This window comes from Oreochromis aureus, linkage group 20 (assembly GCF_013358895.1).
Source record: "Oreochromis aureus strain Israel breed Guangdong linkage group 20, ZZ_aureus, whole genome shotgun sequence".
In the NCBI taxonomy this organism is placed as follows: domain Eukaryota; kingdom Metazoa; phylum Chordata; class Actinopteri; order Cichliformes; family Cichlidae; genus Oreochromis; species Oreochromis aureus.
Window position 1 is genome coordinate 17,590,400 of NC_052961.1, and position 21,384 is coordinate 17,611,783.

General features: G+C 40.7%; 3 protein-coding genes across 7 annotated transcripts in view; 2 read left to right on the top strand and 1 right to left on the bottom strand.

Annotated features, from left to right (window-relative positions):
- LOC116330836 (cyclin-dependent kinase 17-like) overlaps positions 1–4,428 on the top strand; it is a 39,799-nt gene extending 35,371 nt beyond the window's left edge. For all 5 annotated transcript variants that reach the window (XM_031753284.2, XM_031753282.2, XM_031753283.2 and 2 more), the window contains one exon: positions 1,086–4,428. In XM_031753284.2, the coding sequence (XP_031609144.2) occupies positions 1,086–1,123 (38 nt within the window). In that variant the 3' untranslated portion in view covers positions 1,124–4,428. The remainder of the gene's footprint in view (positions 1–1,085) is intronic.
- A 2,137-nt stretch (positions 4,429–6,565) lies between these two features.
- On the bottom strand, positions 6,566–8,918 carry parapinopsina (parapinopsin a). The gene is made up of 5 exons (XM_031753287.2): positions 8,542–8,918; positions 7,676–7,766; positions 7,355–7,592; positions 7,021–7,263; positions 6,566–6,902 (listed from the first exon to the last, which is right to left on the bottom strand). The coding sequence occupies exons 1-5, from the start codon at positions 8,870–8,872 to the stop codon at positions 6,762–6,764; spliced, it is 1,044 nt and encodes a 347-aa protein (XP_031609147.2). The 5' UTR covers positions 8,873–8,918; the 3' UTR covers positions 6,566–6,761.
- Positions 8,919–10,695: 1,777 nt separating this feature from the next.
- ddx20 (DEAD (Asp-Glu-Ala-Asp) box polypeptide 20) lies at positions 10,696–20,514 on the top strand. Its single transcript, XM_031753306.2, has 11 exons — positions 10,696–10,908; positions 13,542–13,636; positions 13,961–14,129; positions 14,226–14,340; positions 14,512–14,654; positions 17,134–17,272; positions 17,386–17,444; positions 17,847–17,929; positions 18,040–18,145; positions 18,872–18,973; positions 19,104–20,514. The coding sequence occupies exons 1-11, from the start codon at positions 10,713–10,715 to the stop codon at positions 20,270–20,272; spliced, it is 2,376 nt and encodes a 791-aa protein (XP_031609166.2). The 5' UTR covers positions 10,696–10,712; the 3' UTR covers positions 20,273–20,514.
- Positions 20,515–21,384: the final 870 nt, after the last annotated feature.

Below are 21,384 nucleotides of genomic sequence, written 5' to 3' on the forward strand. Positions count from 1 at the left end.
ACCACTTTATATAACACAGTTCCTAAATTGCATTTAATTATATCGATCTTCCCTCCCTGCACCCTGTCAACTAAAACAACATATTATTTATTAGCTGTTTCTTCATGTCTATGTTTTGTTTGTTCCTCTTCACATTCAAGCCCTGTTCCCACAAGCATTCTTCAGATTTCACTTCACTAATCCTCTTTTTTTCTCAGAGCAAGCCACTCCTAATATTCATTTGAGGGAGTCAAAGGGGCAACAGTTTGTTCATAAGAGCACAGAATGTGATCTGAGAACAGGGAGTCATTTGATTCTTTTTTTTTGTCCAGTCCTGTTTAGATTTCTGCAGCGAGAGATGTAGCGTCTGTAAGTGAGGGCTTTGTGTTGTGGGTTTGTTTGACTTTTGTGTGCAAAAGTCTTTTTAAATTAGCATGGATTTGAGTGTTTTACTGTGCTGTGTTTTATACTTTTGGTAAGTATGATTTAGCTTAAGCAGCATTATGCAAACTGTTTCTTTTTTAATTTATTATATTTCTTCAAATTTCCAGTAGAGAAGTGTCATTAGCAGCAACTATGTCCCGTATATACACAAAGCAAGGTCAATAAAGCAAGGTTTGTCACGTTCACTGTGAGCCAGGCATTTCCAGCACACATACACCCTCACTGAACCTTTTCAGGCTGACAGGTTGCACATCAAGCCCCTAGAAAACGTGTCAGTCGAGCGGTCAACGCAGAGAAACTGACTGGATGATTTGTAGGTTTGCAATCTAGTAAAATATTTATGTTTATCAACTAGTGAGTGAAAGGTGTAACACAGATACTGTTCACTGTTTTGTGATGTTTTCCAGACTGATTGACTAGTTGGTTAAGTTTAAGTTGTGTGATTAATTATACTGAAACAAATCGCTGCAGCGTTTATGAGAGTGTATCCGGTGTTTCTGGACCCTATTGAATTTATTGTGCGTCGCTGGCATGGAGTGAAATTTACAGTGTTTGAGTGTCCAAATCAAATCCAAATGTTTGTTTGTTTATTTGTTTTTCACATCTTTCTCTCTCTCCCCTGTCTTCCTCTGTCTCTCTCCCTCTTTCTGTCTTGCTCTCAGCCCAGGGGAAGAGCAGGAGGCAGAGTGTGCTGTTTTAGTGCTGGCGGGGGCGATGAGATGAGGAGGACAGTGACACGTGGAGCTTGTCTGTCAGACATACATCCACTGACCCTGCCGCCTACACACTGAAGGAGTGACACACACGCACCCTGCCACATAAATACATACTGACTGAAAAAAAAAAGACAGACACAGACACACACACACTGCAAAATGACAACAAACCCACACAAAACTAAGGCTGAAGATTTCATTCTTAAAAATAAAGACTCAGCTCAAACCCAAACATAAAAAAAGAGAAAAAAATGTGTGTGATGCTGGAAGAAAAGTCGGAGAGTATCTGATTCTCCTTGCTGCTGCTACTACTGCTGCCCAGTACGGGGCAGTATTCAGGATGTGAGCTGACTTGGTTTTAAAACAGACCTTGCTGTATGAGGACGAAGGAGTCTCGAACGGACTTGAATGAAAAGAAAAGAAAGAGAGAGGTGGAACCCCGACGTTCTCTTTCATGGTTTTTTCTTTCAGACTATTGCTGTATATAAAGAGACTGAGCTGTAGAACTAGAAGCTTTTTCATGCCACACCTCAGCCTGAATCCAAACTCTAAATATTGCACCTCAACTCTAAACCCTCGCCTGATCTCTCAGCCCTTTATTACATAACCCTTAAATGCAATCAGTCTCTGCTTTTCTGTCATTCTCCGTCTTTCTCTTTCTCTCTTAAAAACACACTCACATGCTGACGGCTCACTTGAAAGTGTGTAGATCTTTGGAGTTTACAGAAGTAGATTTTTGCACCTTATTGTTCATTAGAGGTCCGGGTGGCTGTCATTATGTTACCTCATCAGTCACTGAAGCAGATAGGACATAAAGTACACACCAGTGATATTGAAATGAAGAAGACCCAAACAGATAAACCAAAAAACAAAAAAAAGTTAAGCAATTCACCACCCATGGACAGATATATTGCACAAATCATTACTGCAGTTAAAAACACTCAGCAATCCACATACCAGTAGTAGACATAAATTATATTTGTCACGTTCTTATATGCTGTAAAGAACACTACGCTGCAACATGCTCCTCTTTCTGTACATGAGGAAGTTATCGTTGAAGGACAGAGAGGTAAAAGTGTACAAATCCTAACCTGCTTATTATTAGACACCTCCCTCCTCTTTTGCCTTGACTCAGAAGTTGTCTGGATTTGTTGTCTGATGTGCAGGTATTGATGTTGAGCTCTTCTACAAGAGGTGATCAAAAAGTCCTGAGGACATGTCTATAAAAATCCAAAGCTGGCCAATGTTGCGTTGGAGCGCTTTCAGCGCAGTGCAGAGGTGCACAGGAAGCTGTCTCACTGGAAGTCCAGTTCTGTTAGCCCCATACCTGTGCCTCCATGATTAATGCCGGATCTCCTTAAAGCGACAACCCTTCATCCATGGCGATTGTGCTGGTTAGCCAAGACGTGATGGTACACTGGTATGCACTGCAGTTCAGATGGATTCCCCCTCAGGCTCCTCAGGACATTACAGTAGAACATTACAATAGGAAACTCCCAGTCTCACTCCTTATCTGACACGCTGCCTTCAGAACACTCCTTGGTAAAAGCTGAAGACCCGGGTCTCATCATCAGGGTTGATACTTCGCACAAAATCCGTGTCAGTTTGAAACAGAAGTTTATATTTTCTATTAGAAGTTTTTAGCCCATGGTGCAATCTCAGAGTGCACACTGTGTGGTCAGAACGAGACTTCAGTGGAGCGATCAAAAAATAAGAGCCGTGTTGCATTGGTAAATTTTATTCTGGTGAGACATTTGATTTTTATGCACAGGTTCTCAGAACTTTTTGATCACACCTCATATTTGCACCCAATTTTACCTCTTTAGATCATGAGTGGATCATCCAACATCCCCACCTTTCCCATCCCAACTCTATGTATTATTTTTTTTTAATCTGTATATATGATCATATGTTTTACTTGTCAGAAGCAAAGAAAATTCCAGGATGCTGTTCTCAGTCTTTACAGTAGGTGACTGGCTGGGGACGTGTTGCACATTCCTTGAGCTCAGGACTTATTCCTTGTGTTGTTTTGTGGATGCTGTGAGGTACAGATCGTCTTGTATGTTTCATCCCCGATAGAAGTGGCCTGAAACCCTTTGCAAAGCTGGCTTAAATTGTATGCAAGGTACAATTTATCAGCATCAACCTGTCAATTTCTGTCACCCGTTCTCTGTTTATTTGACTCAGATGTTGCTGTTAAGAGACTACCTTACCCATGTCTATTCTTGTCATCTCTCTAAGCATGTTTCTGTATTGAACACCAGTGGTTTTAATTGGTATATGAAATAGCTGCTGCTGGAGAAGGAATACCTCCTTTAAATTTTGCATGAGACATTATGACCTTGTCACGTGATCTCTACACCAAACACCACCTTACCATCTGGAGACCGTACCGTACACGAAGACAGAAGTGTGACGTGCAGGCAGCACTGGGACTAAATAGTTTGAATGAAAAATCTGAATTATCCAATACGTGTATAATACAGCAGAAACTGTCATGTAGCCCGTCTAACTGGGCTGAGTATTTAACAGGACTTGAAGCGCTCAGACACACTGTTGTTTCATGCTGTTATTATTACAGGCTGCCAAAAAACAACAACAAAAAAGAAAAATAGGACCAAAGTAAGTCCTCCAAGCACCAGGTGTTCAAGCACACAACTGTTTCACACACCAAAATCTGCTGACATGTTAACATGTACTGTATCTGTGAGATGGCCTGTGATTTTAGTTTGGATTTTCCTGTACCTCGGGCACTGACAGGGTCATTTCTGCATCTTTCTTAATTTTTTATAAAACTGATTCAGAAAATGATCACATGTCAGTAACTGTCAGAAGGACTACTTATTTTCCCAGAGTGTGACAGTATGTAGCATGTACATAGATGGTCCCCCACTCTGTATATACAAAAGTGTACAGGTTTGATACAGCTATTAACATTCTGGCTTTTTTTTTGGCTTTTCTTCAGTCGTAGCAATATTTCTGTAATCAATAAAAAGCCATGGTACTAGGATGGGTATGATTGCATTTGTGTTTATTTAGGAAGGCGTGAGAGACTGTGAATGATCAAACTGTGACATAACTTATCACAGGTTTAGTTGTTTTCTGTTTTACATGCTGGATCCAAAAGGCTGAAATGAAGTATCATGTTGCAAAATGAGTATAAGACACTGATTATTTTGATTGATTTTATTTTATGTTTTTCAATCAATGAAAGCCATAAAGGTTATATAGAAGGACAGACCTTAAGAAGCAAAGAGGATGTGTACACCTAATAAAAAATTAAAAATCATGTAATTACTTTTTTCTTGTGTTAAATCTGTTGCGAAATCAGTTTCGCCCCGGTTCTTTGATTCGTCGAGGGATCCAGAAACGGCACCGGAACTTCAGTAGTTATTTTTACAAAATCTTTATTCATCTTCATTCATCTTCATTTAAGCATGCACTTCTAGAAGGGAAGACGAGGCCGGTGTCCCTCTGAAACAATCTTCACCCCTTTCTTAGTTCCACCCAGCTTTATAGAAGCGACCCCATCATAAATCCCCATGTGTGCTGCAAACTCTGTGTCTATGTGCACGAGCACATGAGCGCCTGTGTGTGCGCGTACCCGCGTGTCTATGTGAGTGCTCGTGACTGACTGTGTGTGCATACCTGGTATGAGCGTGCACGTGAGTGAGTGTGCATGTGGATGTGTGAGTGTATCAGTTAAAACACTGTGGGTGTGTGTCTCTTCCTAGGGGCCATAAATACCATCTCCCCTCCAGACCACAGTTACCAAGTTACATGTTGAGACCCCCACACAGGTATCCTCTGGGGAATTTCCACTCAGCATAAACTCTCTTTGTTCTCACTTTCACAGTTCAACTGGGAGGGTCTCCTAAGATCTACTCCTAAGTTCATGACACAGTCAGGCCTTTATTTATATCCAGGGCAGTGTCAGTGTCTCTACCATAATTCTACATTCTATCTTAACACATTTCTAAACTCTAAAATAAACTAAACATTCCTACATATCTAAACTCTAAAATAAGCTAAACATTCCTACAAATCTTTTGAATATACGTTACTATCAAGTGTTCTTTACTATTACTATCACAGGGTTTTAGCAGTTTGCTGCAAAACATAAATTTCTAGTTTAGCTTCTGCCTACATTTCTTCATTGTGAAAATTAAGGTCCACTTTGTTAGGTACACCTATTTAACTGCTAGTTAATGCAGCTATCTAATCAGCCAATCACATAGCGGCGGCTCAATGCAATTATTCACGTAGACATGATCAAGACGACCTGTTGATTGTAGCATGAAGCACCAGATGGGCTAGTCTGAGTAATTCAGAAGCTGCTGATATTTTTGCACATAACCATCTCTAGGGTCGACAGAGAGCGGTCCAAATAAAGAGAGTGAGCAGCAGTTCTCTGGGAGAAAATACCTTGTTGATGCCAGATGTAGGAGGAGAATGGACAGGCCGCTTCAAACTGGCAACAGTAACTTAAATAACTGATTGTTCTGTCAGCTAAGAACAAGCAACAGTAACTCAGATACCAAGGCATGCTGAAGAGCGTCTCTGAATGCACAAACCACATTGAACGTTGAAGCAGATTGGCTACAGCAGCAGAAGACCACCAAAATTGGACAAATAAAGACTGGAAAAACTTTGTCTGGTTTGATGAGTCTCGATTTCTGCTGCAGGATTCAGGTGTCAGGGTCAGAAACAACATGTAAACCTTGATTCATCCTGCCTTGTATCAACAGCTGATGTGTATAGTGGCAGTGTAACTGCGAGGGGGATATTTTCTTGGCACATTTGGGGCCTGAGTGTGTTCATCTTCTGATGACTGCTGACACCATGTCACAAAGCTCAGATCATATTAAACTGGTTTCTTGAACATGACAAGTTCACTGTACTCAGACGGTTTCAATCTAACATAGAAACTTTGAGATGAGAGCTAATGGGAGATTCGCATTATGGATGTACAGCTGTCAAATCTGCAGTAACTGTGTGATATTGTCATCTCAATATGGACCAAAATCTCTGAGAAATGTTTCCTCTATGCTGAATCTATGCCACAAAAAAATCAAACCAGATCTGAAAGCAAAAGAGGCGTACCTAAAAAGTGTGCCAGTGTTTCAGCCAGGTGAGATAATTCAGCTCCTGACTGACAGACTGAAGTAAACAGAGGCTATTTTGCTCACATATGTGAGGTTTTATCTTTTAAATAATGTCTGCAAACAAACTGTGAGTTGTGCAGTCTCAATAGTTCTTGATTAATGTAACTGTATTTTTATTCTTTAAAAGAGATAAAAAGCAATGACACCATCTACAATATCAATGACAGAGGACAAGAAAGATGTTGTGTTGTTGTCTGAATACATAAAAGGAAAAGAAGCCTGCCTGAACAGGGAAATCTTTTTTTTTTTATTACTGCTGCTTTTATTACTGTTATGTTTTATGCCTTAATACATAGATTTGTGCAACCTTCTTCCTCATTGCATCATTTTTACTCTCTGATATTTTGTTTACGTTTGTGAAAACCATCTTGCAGTACATTGCAGAAGTTGTCTTGACTTTGTTCTGATAATCAGGATGCGCCTCTGGAGTGATAATAATAATAATTTCTACACATTTCTATTCCAAAGATTTTTTAGGCACAATTTTCTTGGGGGTCTTGATTACAGACGCAACAGTGGTCTCGTTCTCAGATGTTTGCGGCTCGGAGGACCAGGGGTTCCATCCACACAGAACCGCAGCAACAGTGTAGCCTCGAAACTGGAAACACACACACAAACACAGGATCATGGTTGGTCATGAACATACAGCATGAGCCTGAATCCCTCTTTGTGTTTGTTTGTATGTGTGAATTTCAGTGTACTTTAAACCAGCTTACCTGTCTGTTCATGAAAATGTATATGATGGGGTTGTAGACAGTGCTGCTTTTTGCAAAGTACACAGGAATGGTAGCGATGACAGGGTCGACATATAGACTGGAGTCTATCATGACAGCAAGTGCAAGTGCGGCATATGGCAGCCAGGTGACTAGGAAGGCCAGCACCATCACCACTACCATGCGCGCCACCTGCATCTCTACACGACTTGTGCTTCCTGTTTCAGATACCTGCAGCTTGGTCACCTAGGAAAAACATTCAAGGGCAAAGGACTCCATTATGTTTTCAATACAATCAACAAAAATATAAGGTGTGCGCAGCCTCTTTGTTGCTCACCTGGCGGAGAGTCCATAAAAGCCGCGAGTAAGAAACCATGACGACAGAAAAGGGCAAGGCAAAGCAAAGGAAGAAGAATATTATCATGTAGGACATGTCCCCAACATCACGGCTATGCCATTTAGGAGCACAGGAGGTTTTGACCCCCTCCAACTCAAAAGTTCCCCACCCAAACAGAGGTGGAGTGCTCCACACAAATGACCACACCCAGGACAGTACCACTCCAGCAACTGCATGCCTGAGGACAACAGAGATGGTGTCTGACATGCTTGGTACAACAAGGAACATTCCCAAGTGAGACCTTGATGGTCACTACTGTACCTGGTCTGGAAGAGGACCGCACCCATGGGATAACACACCACTACGTAACGTTCAACAGAAATGACTGCAACTGTGCACAGACTCGCTATACCTGCAATAAAGAGAAAGTAATTCATGACTTTTGCGTTCTAAGTGTTGCATTTGTGCACACTGTTGAGTGCTACATTTCAAGGAAGAAATGCTAATCTTATTTCAATGACATTAACTATAAATATATGGACTATAGTACATAATGTAACTTCAAACAAAAACAGTTCCTTCAAAATATCTTAAATAATTCACTTTAAGTAACTTTTTTAAGCTCAAAAAGTTCAAAAGCGGTCATTAGAAAATGAAAGTTTCCACAGGACTGCGTGCATTTGAAATACTAAGCAAGGTCTGGACTTTGACCAGGTCACAACAGCACCTTGACTCTTTTCTTTTTTCAGCCATTCTGTTGTAGATTTGCTGCTGTGCTTGGGATCATTTATCTGTGGCATGACCACATTGTGGCCAAGCTTTAACTGTCAGACTGACATTTGTCTCAACAATACTTTGGTATACAGCTGCAAAACAAACACAAATCATCACCTCTGAACCACCGTGCTTAACAGCTGGTATGAGGTGTTTGTGCCGATGTGCTGTATTTGGTTTTCACCTCTCTGCAATAGATCCAGACATCTCAAATATAGTCTTATCTGTCCAAAGGACACTGTTCCAGATCTTGTGTTTTTTTGATTGTTTATTCAGATACAGCTTTGCAAATCTGACATAATATAATTAAATTCTCTTCAGATGCTTTTACTTGAGGTACTTTTACTTGTACTAGAATACCTTATTGTATTTCTTCTTTTATTTATGTGAGGAAAAAGAAAATGTAGACTCACCGAAAAAGGAAACAGCAAAGGCTTCTAACACACAGCCCACACGTCCCAGGTTGAAGTATCCCATGGCGCTGGTCACTGTGGTGGGCAGGCCTCCAAACACAGCACAGCCCAGGTCACAAACAGCTAGGTTAACCAGGGCATAGCTGAGTGGCTGCCTTAGCTGTCTGTGCTTCACCGTCACCACAATCACCACGACATTGAGGATGATCCCTGCCACAGAGAACACACCCATGATAACGGCCAGAATTGTGTAACCAGTCCGGGACAAGAGCTCCGTGTTGGCTGAGCTGTTAGATGATGAAGAGTTTCTGTGGAAGGCAGCACTCTCCATTTTGCTCTGTGAAGATCAGGAGAAGAATCTGGTGACAGTATGAAAAACCTCAGTGATGCCTGGTAAAAAACAACAAACAAAAAAGTGTCAGATCCCACACATCTAACTCTAAAATGGCCACATTGTCAGCAAGGCAAATAAAATAGCAAGTTCAGGTATGTGTTTAGCATTTTTTTTAATCATTTGATAAATAATGTAGCAATAAGAACAACTACAAAACTGTTCAACAGATACTGCGTGCTTGATATTCTGAGAGCGAAGCGAGGCCCTCTAAATAAGCCCAGTAAGAGGAGAGGAGGCCGTAGATGACTTGCAATTCTCAGAAAACAAAATCCGTCGAGCCGGATTGTGGAGAGAATAATTCTGTCTGATAGCCTCTAAGACTGCACTTTCCATGATTGCTCAATTTACAGCTGCTCGTGAGTAATGATGCAAAACGTTCATACAGGATCGACCGATATGTCTACAGAATTCCTGCTGGTTTGTCACACATTTTGTAGCCAATAATGGAATAAACTGGTAATTTATGGATACCTGTCCTTGCCTTTTTATGTACTCTCATTAAAAACTAATGAGACGTTAGCCTGATTGAGTCACTTAATGACACAAACTGGTTAACTCGTGGCTTATTTGAGAATGAGCTCAGTGTCAGTGTCTCTGTTTATAATCATCCTTAATACCTACACAACTCCTAATGAATGAATGAATGAATCCATAAAGCTAAAAAAGAAAAGGTGCAATAACAGAAAAAAATGACATTGTGATTTGTTGAATTAAATTCACCTTGAAGATCTCATTTACATTTTCTGCCCAACAGATCTATGGATCCATCCATAAGCACTTTACTAATCACTAATATATTGCTCCCCAAAACTATATGTGATTACATTTGCAATTTCTTGGCATGCTGAAAAAACTCAATGAATAATTCCTCTTTTTTAAGAGTTAAGACACTAACTAACATTGGCTGTAACTAATAACCTCATCAAAAGACAGTTTCCTGCACTGAGCTGTTAAAGGCCATCAATAAGAACTTTTGGGTTATTGACTTATTGCCATAAATAAATACTCCTGTACTGTTAATGCAAAGAAATCTCAACATGTAATTCTCCAACCAGTGGCAATCCATTATTTCCATTGTCTGAGACCGAACTCTATCCTCCAAGAAGATAATGCTCAAACTCACAGAATGAGGTTTATCAGAAACTATCTTCAGAATTGAAGAGTGAGGATGATAGAATGGCCTGCCTGCAGTCCTGACATCAACCCCATCGAACACTTGTGGTGTCAGCTTGGGTGTGCTGTTTGTGCCAGAGTCACCAACACTGACACATTGGCTGACTTGCAACAAATGCTGCTTAAAGAATGGGATACCATCCCACAGCAGTGCGTGACCAAGCTGGTGACCAGCATGAGGAGGAGGTACCAGATGGTTCTTCCACATGCTACCAAATGAATAAACCATTAAATTGCTAATATGCATCTTCAAACTTCAAAAATACAGTCCCATAAACTGCACCAAACAAGATTCAATAGCAGAATACTTTGTTTGGCATTGGGAGAGAAGATTTTGCAAGTTTTTCATGGACACAGCCCACATAGTCAACTCTGCTGCTCAGCCCACAAATGCATTTTCCTTAAAAATTTAGCACCACTTAGGGGGAAATAAACAGGGTTTCCAACCATATAAGATTTATTGCCAAAAAGTGTGTAATCGACCAATCACACCCAGATGATTGCGCAGAGAAATTAATTCCCCTCCGCATCGCTAGAGGGCGCTAAAGCGCAGCTGTGTCTCTGCTTTTTAACCGGGTCACCGGCAGTAAACAGTACAGCAAACATGGCTACCTCCGTCAGGAAAGCAGCCCACGATATCGAAGCGCGAAAGCGGACCGAAGACGTGATTCTGTCGGAGGGGATCGACTTCGGTTCCTTGCTGCTGTCTCAGCCCGTGTTGGACGGACTGTCCGCCGCGGGATTTCAGAAGCCGTCTCCGATCCAGCTCAAGGCGATCCCGCTCGGCCGCTGCGGACTCGGTGGGTGCAAAACAAAACTGCGGGAGGGTTCACATGTGTGTGTGTTGGGGGTAGGAAAAATAAAGTTTTCAGTGTATAAAACTTATAATTGATTTTATAAAAAGAGCAACAAAATACCTTATGTATGCACGTGAAATCAAATCACTAACTTACATTAGTGCATTACATACATCAGGGATCAGAATCTGTTATCTATCCATCATATATAATTTTGCATGTCTGCTCAGATACATGACTGGCACTATAGTTAAAAATGATTATTGTTATTATTATTATCATTATTATTATGTGTGCCTATGCCAGGAGGCACACATATTATTATTATTATTATTATTATTATTATTATTATTATTTTATGTTATTTTTTTTTTTTTTTACAACTTTTTAAAGTATTTTAATTTAAATTTTTTGTTGCAAAGCATATTGGTCATACATATTTAGACGCAAATGATTAATGTGATGTGATATATTATGCCTCAAATCTATCTATCCATTCATTATCGTCCGCTTATGCATCTCCTCATAAATATGAAATGAAAAACTATTGTTATAATTATTATTACTGCAATCAAAAAACACACTTATGGGCAAATTTATGGACCTAAAACTTGGGTGGCTGTGGTTAATCAGGTAGAGCATCTACTAACTGGGAGGTTGGCGGTTCGATTCCCAGCTCCTCTAGGCTACATGTGAAGTGTCTTTGGGTGAAACGCTGAACCCAGACTTGCTTCACGCTTGACTGGTAAATCCAAATCTTTGCTTCCCGGTTCAGCTAACTCTTCATCTCACTGGTCCAGTAAAGTCGGCACATTACTTCGATACAGCACCAATCTGCCTGCCTATTTCCGTTTTATCCAGACACATGAACACCTTTGTCGGGAGGTAATATTATCTGGAAATAGAAACACATGAGAGCTAAAAGATAAAAGGTAGTTTATCTAATTTGACTTCCTCCCATGAGCTACCAGCAGCATCTCCTTACAACGTGCTCCTCAGAAAGACTTTAGCTTTCCTTCATGTAGGACAACTCATAACTGTCCCTGAGGTAAATTAATAAAAATACTTCCCTGTCCTTTTGGCCACTAGTGCAAAACTGACATTTGGACTTATTAAAAGAACATAATGTAAAAAGGTTATTACATGTGATATCATGGCAGTAGAGACAAAGCATCGTGTATCTGATCTAAAAATCTGTTGGTATAATAGCTGGGTGTGTTAGAGTTAGGTCTGTTAGTAAGTGGACACTGATGCTTTTTTGTGAATTTTAAATCAAGTTGTCAAAATGTATTTGAAGGGAAAACTTTCAGCTTTAATTCAGAGGTTTGACAAAAGTATGAACAGTAAGACCCCAGACCCTAAAGAGTTGCATCAACTGTTCAGGAAGAATTTCCACTTTCTTTGCCCTCTGAAACTCTCGGGTTGCTTCTGCAGGATGCTCTGAGTCATTTTCCATTTGCATAGTTTTGCAGCACTTGGATGAATCTGAATTCCCCTTTACACTTCAAGGTACATCCTGCTCCTGCTACCAGCAATCACATCATCAATAAACACTCAAGGCCCAGATTCACAGGCAGCCATGCATCCCTGTGATTTCACAGTCATAGTTCGTAACATTAACTCCACTCTCTTTGATAGATGGTGCCTCTGATTCCCGAACACTTAATGCAATACTTTTGTTGAACCCCTTGAATTAAGCTGAAAGTCACATCTTCATCAAATCCACTGTGATGTGTACACAGGGAAAAAGAATATAAACTTTATGGACCTAACTGCAGAGATCTTCTATATTATTAGTTTAGAAAAGAGCTTAATATGGCCCCGAGACTTCAGCTGTAATCCAAATATTTTTTTACTCTGAATAATTCAATCATGTATTACATTTTAATGTAGTTTCTTAAAACATTTCTTTATACAATATCAAATTACATGTTTTCAGCTTCTATGTCAATAATATATATTTCATCTGTGCAATATTCTGGATATTTATAATTGAGCTATATATTAGAGTTTCTTCTATTTTGTGAACTTTGTTATATTATCGTATAATTTCATTTAGTTAAGTCTGTTACTGTTGTTATTGTCTGTTATTGTCTATCTACTGTAACTGTACTACACTCAGACTGTACACTGACTTTTGTTGTAAACTTTCCTCAAAGCCATGGTCAAATGAGAACAAATCTTTTTGTTTTAAAGGATATTAAAAAGTATTTTATTTTGAAAAGCTCGAAACAACTACATTAGTACTACTAAAGTACTTCTTTAGTCCTTCTTTTGACTATCATAGATATCACAACTGTTCATCGTGATTCTGAATCACTCTTTGGGATCAAATGTGTTTATTGCCTTTAAACATTTTACTGCCTTTACGAGGTACAAATTCAGAATAGTTGCTTTCCACCTGGAGGTTGCCTGTGTGTTGGAAAAGCTCTCGGCTGCAGCGGTGATGCAGAATGTGCTTAATTTCATTGTACTTGAGGTAAACACTTGTTAATTTAAACCATGGTAGGAGACAATTGATTTGATGCTGAGAATTAGGCAGCAATACTTCACCCAGTCATGGTAATTAACTGCTGATGCCAAAACTGTCATTTGCCAGCCCTGTTGTGCCTCGCTCACTGAGTCTCTCCTTTTAGATTTGATTGTACAGGCCAAGTCTGGGACAGGAAAGACATGCGTGTTCTGCACCATCGCCCTGGACTCTCTGGTCCTGGAGAATCCTTCAACCCAGGTCAGTATAATATTTGATTATGAGGGTATGACCTACGTTTGCACTCGGACGGTTAAAGTAAAACATCATCAGAAGAGGGAAAGGGGAAGTTTTATTATTTAATCATTTCATGACCAGCAGATGGCCTTCTGCTGAGTTTAAGCTGCTTAGTGTCAAACGCATGAATGAAAGGGAAGAATGATTGATAAAGATGAGCTACACCTGGTCTTGTAGAACAAATGTAATCTTATTAGCTCTGGGGTCTTACTGTTCATCCTTAATCTTCTCCCAATCGAGTATAAGCGTTTTTGTTTTTTTCATTTTTGACACTTTTCCCTCCTGCAGGTTCTTGTGCTGGCTCCAACACGTGAGATAGCGGTGCAGATCCACTCGGTGGTCATGGCCATAGGCTGTGCCATGGAGGGCCTGGAGTGCCATGTTTTCATTGGCGGCAGGCCTGTGAGTCAGGACAAAACCCACCTGAAGAAGTGTCATGTAGCCGTGGGCTCACCTGGTAGGAAGCCGGGATAGTAGTCGGCGGTGCCACGTCACGTAATCGCCACGCCGCTGTTGTTTTTGTTCGGTAACAGTGTTCCGGTTGTGTGCTCAGGTCGCATCAAGCAGCTTATCGAGTTGGGCATGTTGTCAACGGCCAGCATCAGACTGTTTGTTCTGGATGAGGCAGACAAGCTGCTGGAGGAGGGCAGCTTCCAGGAACAGATAAAGTATGAGGATACAATTTCTGTGATTACACTCCTATTAAATGAGCAGCAGGCCGCTGTAGCGAGCAGAGTGTTTTTCAAGCAGTACATTTAGACTGAAGCCGTTTATATATCGTAACCACATTTACAAACCAACCTAACCTAAAGTTCACCCATCATCCTGGTCCTCTTTAGCTGGATCTTCTCCTCGCTGCCCGTGAACAAACAGATGCTCGCACTCTCCGCCACCTACCCAGAATCCCTTGCTCAGCACCTCACCCGCTACATGAGAGAGCCCACCTTTGTACGGCTAAATCCAAGTGACATGGGCCTGAAAGGTAAGACTCACTTTAATAGGTGGAAAAAAGAAAAGAGAAAGATTCCTGAGTTTTGGCCTCTCGACATTTTTTTAATGTATTTAAATTGCTGTCATAGCAACAGAGACTCTGCATAATAAGACTACATGGATGAGATAACCAAGTCTGAAAACCGACATGTTTGATGGGATTATTTCCTGACAGAAAATTCTTGGGGGAAGTAATATGATTGACAGTAACAAGGCTAAGTTAAGGCACTCTTAAAAACACTCTTCTCTTCCACAGGATCCTATTTTAACCTTCCTCTTGTGTTAGCTTTCTGTTATCATCTCTTATGTTAACGGGTCGGTTTTGACCCGTGAATTAAATCAGCTATAAAATACACTAAAAACAATAAGTTATCATCCAATTTGTTTCTCACCTCTTGGTTACCTTGTTAGGCTTCCTCATCCATGAAAATGTTGGTTTTAATACCTTTGGTGTGGGCCTCTGGGTTTTTTTTTGTCACAATACCCCTCGATTTCAATTAAAAAAATAGTAAAATTAACCTCAAGTGAATCATATTAATAAATAAAAGGTTTTTGTGTTACCTGACTATTACTGAGGGGTATAGGACACATCTCTTAAATAAATCTGTTTTATAGATTTTTCATTTTAAGATTAATAACTAAAATGACATCTATGGTGTTACGGGTCAATTTGACCCATAGATATTTACATCAAGAAAAGAAAAAAATGTGTTTTTTCAGCAGTAGACCTTTAATATAAACTGAAAAAAAAAAAAAGTCCACTCCTCCTTTGTTTTGGTTATAGTCATGGGTACTTGTGGGCTTTTTATCACTTCCCAGTGATACAGCTACACCTTTGTGAAGTTTGCTTTGTGAAGTTCTTGTCCGAGGTCATATCTGGTAAAAAATAAAAAATAAAATAAAATATCACAGCTGATATTGTGACCCTGCAGTCCAGTGGTCATATCAAGGACCACACATTTTCATTGGTTCTTCTCAGGGATGCCACTCGCAGCTTTGACTGTGAAAATCTGTACATTCCAGGCATAGTTGGTTTTTGCATCACAGGGTTCCCAGATTTTCTGCCGATTTCTGGCTTACTGGGTATGTATTGCCGGAAGGGGCATTTTCCTCGAAAAGTGGACAAGACGCTCATCCACTGTCACCTCTGGCCCTCGGATGAACATCAGCGGAAGAAGCTGCACCCATCTCACCCAGACATCCCTGATGGGAGCAAGCTTGTCAGACCTCGGTCTGGTCTCTGTTGTCAAATCTGAGGTCTCTTGAATCAAAATGATATCAAATGTGTGAAGTGACATCGTTGCCCAGAAAATATTTCTGCCTGTCGATGCATCCCATAAACTATCAGTGGCCTCATTGCAGTATCTGTACACTCCAGCAAGAAGAAGAACACATCCAGGTATTCCTCATCAATATCTTTCCACATATCGCCATGGACTTTTTTTCCTTCAAAGGTTCATCTTAGTAATGATGATTCTTTTTAGTGACAATGGCATAAATGGCTCAAAACAGCTCTTGATGTCACTGACTTTGGTCAGAGCAAACCTTGTGATTCCAGGGGTCATTTTGATGACATTTGCAGCAGCTGCCCTGTCATGTACATCATGAGGTACTGAGCTCCAAAAGATCTTACCATTTTTGGACTTGAATCTTTCAGCAGGAGTAGCTTCAGCACCAGCGACCTCCACCTCTGATCAGATGTGTCTGTGTCTTCTGGATGATACTCCACATTGTCTTCCTCCTTAGAAACCTGCCGATCTGAATCGCTATGCTGCTCTGTGTTCTCTCCTTCATTTTCACCAAAAATATGATCCAGAACTTGGCTCACTGTGAATCTTCTTCTCATTTTTGTATGCTGGAAATTGTAAATGTGCCCTCTGGAAGTCAAATGGCCACTCAAATGAGTGAAGTCACCTCACATGTCTTGACATGCCGTCTTTATTTTGTTTTGTTTTTGTGCAGGTGTACTGGAAAAACACGCAAAATAAGAATCCCCTAAAGCTCATATGATTAGGAGAGGAGCTTGGTGTCAGTGTTTTAGCTGACAGTGCACTTATGATTTCAGTTTTGGCTTTAATTATTGCATTATACTCATAATATTATACCTGGGTCGAAACCGACCCTAACAACACAAAGGTCATAATTTCAAATAGGGCATTTTATAATTTAGTGAAAAATTTTTTTTGTTTTATTTTGTAGAAATAGAGGTTCCTGACAAAGTCAAAAAGCCTTGATACAACAAACAAATGTATGTGATTTTTTTATGCATTTGAAATTTAAAATGGGTCGGTGCCGACCCAAACACAAGAGGAGGGTTAAGCTCTGTGCTTATTTTGAGTGAATGTCAGAACACGAGAATTTTAATTCGCACACATCACTGGCAGAGCACGTCCCGCTCGAAGGACCAAAGTTGTTAGGTCAGGTTGAATTAATGACAGCATGTATGTTGTCCTTGTGTCGCCCCCTGTCAGGTCTGAAGCAGTATTACAAGCTGGTTCAGTCCCATCCGTTACCTCACAAGGTTTTTGAGGAGAAGGTGCAGCACTTGCTAGAGCTGTTCAGTAAAATGCCCTTCAATCAAGCACTGGTGTTTTCCAACCTACACACACGGTATGTGATGCTGATTGTATTTATTACCAAGAAAAAGTAATTTTTTTACACTTGTTTTATATAGAATGCATAAAAGCTTTCTGAAATTCTAATGCGATGAATTGCTACCACAGGGCTCAGCACCTGGCAGACATCCTGTCCTCCAAAGGTCTGCCTGCTGTTTGCATCTCTGGTAAGACTGCTTTATGTGATGTATAGTAATGTTAGGATGGGTCAATAAAAATGGTAAAACTGAAAACTCTTGTAATTGATTTCTATTTGAATTGTTGATTTGTTAATGTTCTTTCATTTTAAATTTGAGGCATTTCTATACTGGTACACCAGCTGCTTTTGAATTTTAGAGATTGAAATTCATTCATTTGTTTCTTGAATATCTTGTACGTGTGACTATTTCTTTGGCCAGGTGGTTTATGATTTGCAGTGTTGCCTGGCAACATTTTGCATTTCAATAGTGCACATATTTAAAATGACCTTCATACAGTGTTGTGAATGTGTGTATTTTTAATGCTTCCATGCCAGCGACTTTCAGTTGACGTTATCAGATTTAATGAGGTGTCGTGTCTGGCCTCTGCAGGTGGTCTGAGTCAGGACCAGAGGCTGGAGGCAATGTCAAAACTGAAGCATTACCAGTGCAGGGTGCTCATCTCCACTGATCTGGTGAGATGCCAAAACCTTCCATCTTTGCACACGTCTACGTGAATTTTTCAAAATCATTTTTCTGTTAGCCTTATAACGTTATGAGTAATCTTTGTGTTTCACCACTTCAGACTTCAAGAGGTATAGATGCAGAGAAGGTGAACTTGGTGATAAACCTGGATGTGCCGCAGGATTGGGAAACTTACATGCACAGAATTGGACGAGCTGGACGTTTTGGTTAGTGTGCAGCGCTGCTTCAGAGGCAGCGAGAGCAAGCATTGTTTGACATTCAGCATTTTCACCTTGTCACATCACCAAGTCAGGCAGCGCAGGTGGCTAATGGCACCGCAGCAGGCGAATATGTTTGAAGAGAAATTGCATCATTTTTTATTTTATGTATTTATTTATTTTTTGTAGAATTGGTTCTCCCTCCAGCTCACATTTTGGAAGAAACAATATTCTTTAGATGTGCAATTAGCTTGATGCGAAACCCAGACTAGAATAGCTCTGGGAAAAATATTACTTAGAATTTACAAATTGATGAAACAGCTCGTTATGCTGCTTTCAATTTTAGTGGCCATTCACCAGCACATTGTCAGCATTGTCTTAAAATGATAAAAACATTGCAATAGCTTTTTCTTCTGGTGGCATACGTCTTTGACCTGGACTGATGTTTTTGTTTTTTTAAACTCCATTATACATAATTTAGTAAATTCTTTACTCTCTGAATAATAACATTTTTGACCGAACCACCAAGGGCAGAACGTTCCCAGTCATCTGCATTTAATTGGATTTAACTTTTCTTCAGAATTGAGGTTATTCAATCTTAGCTTCCATACGCTCTCTCTAAGTGCACATGTGTTCGTGTGCAGCTGCCATCCCATTATACGCGACTCTTGCATTCATCTTTATCCCTTCCTGTTATTTAAGTGGCTCCTCATCCAGATTACATTTTGCTTGTAGGCACTCAGGGACTGGCTGTGACCTACTGTTGCCATGGCGAGGAGGAGAACAAGATGATGGCCATCGCTCAGAAGTGTGGCCTCAGTTTGTCTGCGCTGCCATGTGAGTCCCTGTTCATGTCTCTGTGGGGTTTTTACTTGCAGCATGCACAACTTTTCTCTTCATGTCTACTTTTGATTTAATATTAATCGGTAAAAGTCATTCCAGTCTCATCTGTCTGCTGTCATTTTAGCCACAATAGAGCCCGGGTTGATGGATGAGCCGTGCGACTGGGATGTCTGCACCGAAGCGTCCACTCCAGACCCGGTATCCCGGCTGTTTCCCAGAGCAGAGAAGAAAAGACGTACAAAGCCTGACGTCTCTGTGTCTGACTGCATTGAGGATCGAGCTGTGGAGCCCGGCAGTCAAAGAAAGCCAGAGAAGAAGCATCCACCGCCCAGGCGAGAGGCGGTCTGTGAAGAGGATGCTAGAAAGATATCTTCCACAGAGGACACTCTGCCTGCTCAGGTGACACAGACTCGAAAAGAGCTCCAAGACAGTCTGCCTAAGATCCCTCCTCTCAGCTCGTTTAAGAACTGCAGGTCAAAGTTTGTGCCCTTTGAGGAGGCTGAGCGGGACTTCGAGGACTTCATCACTAAAGGTCCTGGGAGATCGGTGGAGGTCATCAGAGAGTTCAGAGGCAGAGAGGATGGTGAACCCAGCGATCAGAATGGGCATAAGGAGTATCTTACACTTGATGATGATGATGGAGCGCAAATATTTACACGAAATGTCGAACAGCTTAAATCACCTCCAAGTTCCATCTCTGGTTCTTCCAGCTCTGAATCTGACATGGAAGATGATGTGACACTGGAAAGTTTAAATGAGACCACAGGAGCTGTCACTAAGCCTCAGATTGCAATGACACATCCACCTACTCCACCCACACAACAAGAAAGCCCCTCCAAACCCAAAGCTTATATTCCTCCTCCACTCAGAAACTCTGACCAGACACTGTGTGCAACACGTGGGAGAACTGTGCCTCCTCCCGATAGCCGGGAACCTGCATTGAGCATTAAATCAAGCAGGCAAACCAATCAGACAGCTCCGGCCCCAGCTCGCCGAGAAGAATCAAAAAAGATGAAAAAAGAGACTGAAAAACAGAAAGAAAAGCTCTCAGAAAAGATGAAAAGGGACCGAAAGAGGGAAAAGAAAGAAGAAGAAGAAGACTGCACTGACAAAGAGGACGAGTGGTGTGCTGAATCTTACTGGAGAGCCTGCTACAGAGCCTGGAATGATTACTACGCCTCCATGTCCCCTTTTCAAGAGCAAGGCTACCAAAGCTACTATAATGTAACCTACAACTGGATGGCAGCTTATCGTATGAATGCCGTCTACATGGAAGAACTAATGAAAAAATGAGTTGTGGATACTGTGAATTTTTTTTTTTTTTTTTTATTTAATCATCCTATTTTCCAAAAATAAAGTGTCTCTACTACGCCACTTGATTCATATTTGCACTTTGGCTAGTATACGTTGCACTATTTTTTTCTCCCCCCCATAACATGTTGGTATCATAAATACTTTTCTAATAAATTACCAGGACATGTATTTTGTTTTTTTCCAGTCAAGTTGTGATGTAAAAAAATAAATCTTCAAGTGCAGTACTGTGTTGGCCCTGCTTTCTCTCCTGACGGTATGCCCTCTTAGACTCACTGCAGTATTCTGCTCTAAAATGGATTTGAAGAGGATTACCTGGTAGTTCTTGACTACATTAAAAACCATTTCAAAGATTATCTTTTGTCTCTGGAGTAAAAGCATGTTAGACCCACCCAGTTCCCAGTCATCTGCATTTAACTGGAATCATCTTAATCTAGCATGTGTGTTCTTCGTATTGGAAGGTTATTTAATCTTCCAAACGCTGTCGGAGTGAGTAAGTGTGCATGTGCAGCTGCTTTATTCTGTTTATTTAAACGGGTCCTCATGAAGATTACATTTTGTTTGTAGGCACCAGTGCTGGCCGTAATTACTGTTGCCATGGTGCCTGGTTTGTATGACTTGTAGAGAGTCTTGAGCCATCCCTCATTTCTTTACATCTTGCTAGAAAAACTGGAAATATGTGCAGTGGTGGATTGAAATATACATGGAAATGCAGTATGTAAGGCATAAAACATTTTGTACTCGAAAGTTAATATTTGGTGTGACCACCTTTATTTTTCAACACAGGCTGAACTCTCTTAAGCAAGCTTTCTTGTTATTTCTTTGAGTAGTCTTCAGGAATAGTTCTCCAGGCTTCTTGAAGGACATTCAAAACTCTTCTTTGGTTGCTGGCTGCCCTTCGCTTTGTTCTGTGTTAAGATGATCCTGCACCAAGTCAGTAATGTTGAGGTCCGGGCTGTGGGGAGGCCAGTCCATGACTGATGGTGTTCCACTGTGTGTGTGGTTCCCCCCCAAAAGATGTTCAGTGTGGTTCTTGTGTAATTTGGCATATCTTTGCCTTCTCATTTCCCTTCTTGGCTTCTTGATGAGAAATG